Source organism: Impatiens glandulifera, chromosome 4 (assembly GCF_907164915.1).
Source record: "Impatiens glandulifera chromosome 4, dImpGla2.1, whole genome shotgun sequence".
In the NCBI taxonomy this organism is placed as follows: Eukaryota; Viridiplantae; Streptophyta; class Magnoliopsida; order Ericales; family Balsaminaceae; genus Impatiens; species Impatiens glandulifera.
Window position 1 is genome coordinate 49978001 of NC_061865.1, and position 5705 is coordinate 49983705.

General features: G+C 27.2%; 1 protein-coding gene across 1 annotated transcript; it reads right to left on the minus strand.

Annotated features, from left to right (window-relative positions):
* Nucleotides 1–2934: 2934 nt before the first annotated feature.
* Nucleotides 2935–5012, minus strand: LOC124933489 (tetraspanin-8-like). Its single transcript, XM_047473897.1, has 2 exons — nucleotides 4426–5012; nucleotides 2935–3417 (listed from the first exon to the last, which is right to left on the minus strand). The coding sequence occupies exons 1-2, from the start codon at nucleotides 4930–4932 to the stop codon at nucleotides 3112–3114; spliced, it is 813 nt and encodes a 270-aa protein (XP_047329853.1). The 5' UTR covers nucleotides 4933–5012; the 3' UTR covers nucleotides 2935–3111.
* Nucleotides 5013–5705: the final 693 nt, after the last annotated feature.

Sequence of the window (5705 nt, forward strand, 5' to 3'; positions counted from 1 at the left end):
TTGATCAATCTCCTCTTATCAATCTTACATTGTGAAATAACTACAATTTCAGGACGATCTAATAAAGTTTGAAATTCAAAACAATTATGACTTACGACTAATTTTTTTTGTCCAGTCCAACCATACAACGCGCCTTCCTAAGCTAGTCTACAATGCATATGATGGTGCGTTGATAGTACAAGAATTTGGCTGCGTGCAGCTAGGAACTACGTTGGTGCAAATCAGTATCTTCTCTGTCCAGTAATTTCGGATTGGATGGGTTGGATGACCCTCGAATTATTGACTCCTTCCATTCTAACTAAAAATATTTCTGGTTCTAAATTTCTACATATTCGCTCCAAAACCAGACAAGATAGGTGCCCTAAGAGGTAGACGAGACAGTGGCTAAAGACTGCAGGTTTACGAGACCCTTTGACTCCTCATGGCCCTTTTGACAATTCATTCTTCCTCCGGTCACCTAAGAGAACCTGAGGTCGGTCGTCTACTAAACGGACAACGCGTCCCCTACCAACCAAATACCAGTCATCCTCTTGAATAGTATTGTCGATGCAGACTTCGCCAAAAAATGATGAATTAACGTCACCACTATTTCTCATAACCAAAGCAGATTTATAAGAACTATATATAATAGAATAGACACAATTGAAAACTAACCTTACAAGAAAAGTTAGAATATAGTCTTATAACATAATAATAACTAAGATAATGAAACGAAACTAGAAATGTATGAGAATTATTAGTTCATATCATTATAAGTAAAAAAACCTTATACCAAAAAATTATAATATGATCTTACAAAGATAGTACTAATAAATAATGAACTAACTGAAACTAGAACTATAGAAATAACAATAATTCACATCATCCTGAACCAAAACAAAGAATCTAAAAAAACATCAACAATTGCATTGTCTCTTCAGCTCTCACTTTCTCTCTCGATAATTTATTTTATTATTAAAATATTATTTTATTTTATAAAAAAAATACAAATATGATATAAATGAAATTCGTTAAGTCTAACGACAAATAAATATAAAATACGATATGAATATCTATTATAGCACCAAACACATTCAAAATACAACGAGATTAACCCATTTAAAAATTAATAATATAAACATGAGTAAAAAAGGTTGACCACCAACAAAAAAAAAATAAAAAAATTAATAAAATAAATAAATAAAAATAAAAAAATACTTATGAGTTAGTTGGTCGAGTCTTTATGAAGCTATATGAGTGGTTTGAATTATCAATGTATGAATAGGTCCTATTGAAAACAATATTTATCTAGACACATGGCTTAATGGACATGGACTGAATCAGCCTAGGTTGTACAAATATAAAAATGGTTAAATATCATATTTATAACTTTCGAGATGTTTAACAAATAACCCAAACTTTATTAAAATTAAATCATTGACTCCACTTTAAGTTAAATTTGATCACATACCTCGTTTTCAATCAATAACCTATCTTAACAGAATGTTCTTTTAAATTGTTTTTAATCTTAAAACTGTTTTTTCCATCAATTTTGACCCATAGTTTGATCTTAAATTAATATATATATATAACTAATATTTTTTTATAAGTTTTACATTGAAATATTTATAACTAATTCCAAATTTTAGTTAAGTGTTTAATAAACTGATATATGTTTCAAAGTTAAAATAATTAAATAAAAAAATAAAGAAATATATATTTAAGTGTAGAACTAAGTTTTTTATAATAATAAAACTATTAAAGTTATGTTTCAAATAATATTGTAGGTTTTTATATATTTTTGTTTTTTTAACAATAACAAATAACAAATATTGGCTAGTGTCAAGAAGACTTGTTGACACCATGTTTTTTTCTCTTAAATTAAGACCGTGTTATTTTAACCATTAATAAGATTCACTTTTTTATATAAGAAAAAAACAACTTCATTTAATACTCCCTAGGTTAACATATTAATCATTTGTTCCTTCTCTTTTTATTTTCTAGAAAATGATCAATATTATTGTTTATTTTATTGTTAACAATTTTTTTTATTAAAACATATAAGATACATTATGCATTTATGTATGGTTACATGAATTTTAATCGATAACATCTCAGGATTGTTCAAGTTTAAAAAAATCGTGCATAAGAGATTAAAAGTCGAAGGGATTCAACTCTTAAAAAAATTAAATTAAAATGAGATTATGACTATGAAGAGTCGTGATAACTTTTTCTAAATTAAAGAACACAAAAATATAAATAAACAACTATAATTAAAAAAAATGTATGGAATAAATTCAAAATTTTAGTGTTATTATAGATAAATGTATATTTCATGACTCAATGATTATACAAGTGATGACAAGCTTGCAAATATCTTGTAATGTGTGATTAAGAAACATGTAATATTATTTAAATAATTAGATAATTATATAATTAATATTAACTAAAATATTGTTTTGACTTCAAATTTAAACAACATGTTTTAATAATATATAATCAAATTATTTATTATTGCAATGAATCATTTAAAATCAAACTTTTTTAACAAAATAATAAAACTATAAAAACTAAAATCAAATCAAACTAATGAATCTATTTTGAAAATCATATAAAAATACATATTCATATATAATAAAATTGAGTTTAAATAATAATAAAACATATTAAAAAGTTACTTTGTTCTTGATAAATTAAACTTTTATCTTAAAAAAATTATTGTATTTAATTTGTTAAGTAAAATGTCAAAAAAAAAATCAAGCTATTCTTCTCAAACATAAAGAGTGATTTAAGATTGAGGGGGCCTGACAAAAGGATAAGAAGCTACTTGTCATTTGCAAGCTGTCAAGACAACATAAGAAGCCAATCTCTGTCTCCTTATCTAATAGCTTTTATGTAGTGTATTTCATTCTTAACTATCATTGTCAATCTCCTACTTGCTTATGATGAAGAGAAGATCACAATTCATACACAATATAATAATATGATGAATTACATCTATTTCAATCTACACACATAAATCCAGTAATGAAAATGGTCACAGATAAAGTAGACAACTAAAAATCAAAAGCAACAACACATAATCAGTGCATAAACCAACTACTAAACTCCTCACATGTATTGACACTACTACTAGTAAGGGTTATTCATATGTCCTTCCTTCCTGTTGTTCCTGAAAGCACAGCAGCCAATCGAGTACACGATAATAAGAAAAATGAGGAAGATGATGTTCACAACCGCCACCTTCTTCCAGTCACGCTTAAGATTGTCTAGCAGCCCCGCCTTACAAGATTGACAGCGATAGCAGAGTAAACTCTGATCATTACTCCACAAGTTGCAATCAGGATTAGCATCCAATGTGGAAGTGGCTGAAGTATTCCATATTGTTGGCCCAAAATACTCCAATTTGCAGTCATTTGAAGGTTTGCAGCAACCCGACTGTACCATATTAACACACACAAGAAAGAAAAGAACTTCATTAGCATGGATAATTGATTAGTTTAAGTAAATGGTTTGTCTCATTATTGGAACAAAACAACTTATATTAACTGGATTGAATTATTTCTACATGGAAAACTAAGCTTAAAGTGTAGAAGAACAACAACACCAACATATTTACTTAGAAAACCTTCTCCTAGTTCAACTATGTTATTTGATTACTCATGTAAATGAAAAAAATATTTTTTTCAATTTTGTAGATTTCAAATAATAAAATTGTTGATAAAATATACTATTAATTATTTAAAACTAATCCCATATCACAAAATGATAAAAGCATTAAAGATATTTATCATATTAAAAAGAGTAGTTGGTTACAAGCCAATACTGACCACATTTGTCATATAGATGTGATTATTAGACTTTTCAATAAGTGTAATAATTGATCATCACATTATGAACATTATTATTATATATATATATTCAACCATCAAAATTGAATGTCTATTAAAATACTAATTTTAATTAAAAATAACAAATAAAACATAAACATATTTTAATAATTTAATAAACAAGATTTTAAATTCATAATCCCAATTTTTTTTCAAATAATCAAGACCAACTAGCAGTTATTATTTCTGACAAACATGCATCTTGAAACAATAAATTAATTGTTAAAAAATTAAGAGTGGTTGGTTACCAATGTTAAGAGTGATCACACTTTCTCATAGGCATAATCATTTCCAATAAGATCTTTAAGAAATTCAAACTAAAGTTGAAATATTCCAAATACCACCCAAAAAAACTATTTCCATCATGGGTTGTTTGAGATTTCATTCAAGATGAATTGGGTTTTCAAATAATGAAAAACCCAAAAACCCAAATGTTCCAAGATCAATATTTTGTTAACCAATCTATCAGATTCAAGAAAACAAACCCACAAATCAGATATAAGAGATCAATAATGTTCATCATCAAGATCAAGTCATCATGAGAAAGAACTAATACCTGAATAGACGAAAGATGTTCAAGAAAGAACTGATCAGAAGTAGTATTAGATCCATCATCAATCAAGCTCTGACAAACCTTACTATCCTGTAAACAACTTCTAATCTTTTCCCAATTCTTACCATTATTAACTCTTTTCTGCAACCAATTAGAATAATCCCCAAGTCGATACTCCTTATATCCTTTACCAGATAAAGACTCACCGGCGCCCTTGTTAGTGACGGCGAAAGCAAAGATTGTGAAACAGAAAAGAATCACAATAAGTAGAAACATTACTAGAAGGTATACCCATAGTAGCCATGTGATCCGGCAACACGCACCGATGAGACCGGCTAAGGAGACTACCATTAGGAAAACTCCGATTGCTATTACGGGTTTGTCGAGGAAACGCTCGCACTCTGACGTACCCTGACGGCTTAGCCATACTCCGACCCAGAGGATTGGGATTGAGAGAAGGAAGGTTATGAAGTTTAAGATCCCAACAAGGTTATTGCTCACGCGAAACATATTTTTTTTCAAATAATCAGAATCTGTCAAACCCTACACAAGAGAAATGAATGAAGATGAAGAAGAAGAAGGAAGAAATGATATTTCAACTAATAGAGCAAAACTAGAAAGAAGATTCAGGGATAGGGCTTGTTTGATTAGGTTTATATGCTTTAATAAGTTGCTAGTATAATAACCATAAATAGTTGAGACCATCACCATTGAAAAAAGAAAAAAAATTATTAGTTTTGGAAAAGAAAAATACTTTCCCTTTTCAATTTGTGAATTTTTTTTTTTTCTACATTTTACACGGAGTAACTTTAGTGGATTTGAAAAAAATAAATATATTATAAATTTGTGTATTTAATTTTGAGTAATAATAAAAAGCACGAATTTGATATCATGGTGTCGAAAATAATGTGTGGAACACTTGATTGGATTTAAATCTAATAAGAGATAAAATTTTATTTTTCAAGTTTAATCACATGTTGTCACATTAATTTCGACACCATTCATAATATCAAATTTTCTTCTATATCATTACTCTATATTTTTTAAATTAAAATATATTAGAGATTTTTCTTTGAATTTTTTTTATAGATTTTTCAGCTTTATAATAAATTAAAATTATTTTGTTTATATAAGAATTATTAAAAATTTATAAAGTTTAGAATTTACTAACATTTATATATTTTTTTAATTTTAAAAAATAAATTCATTATTCTCATTACCCACCTTTTAACATAATTGATTTGAATGAAAAATGAATTTTATAATAATATTGACATTTAAAT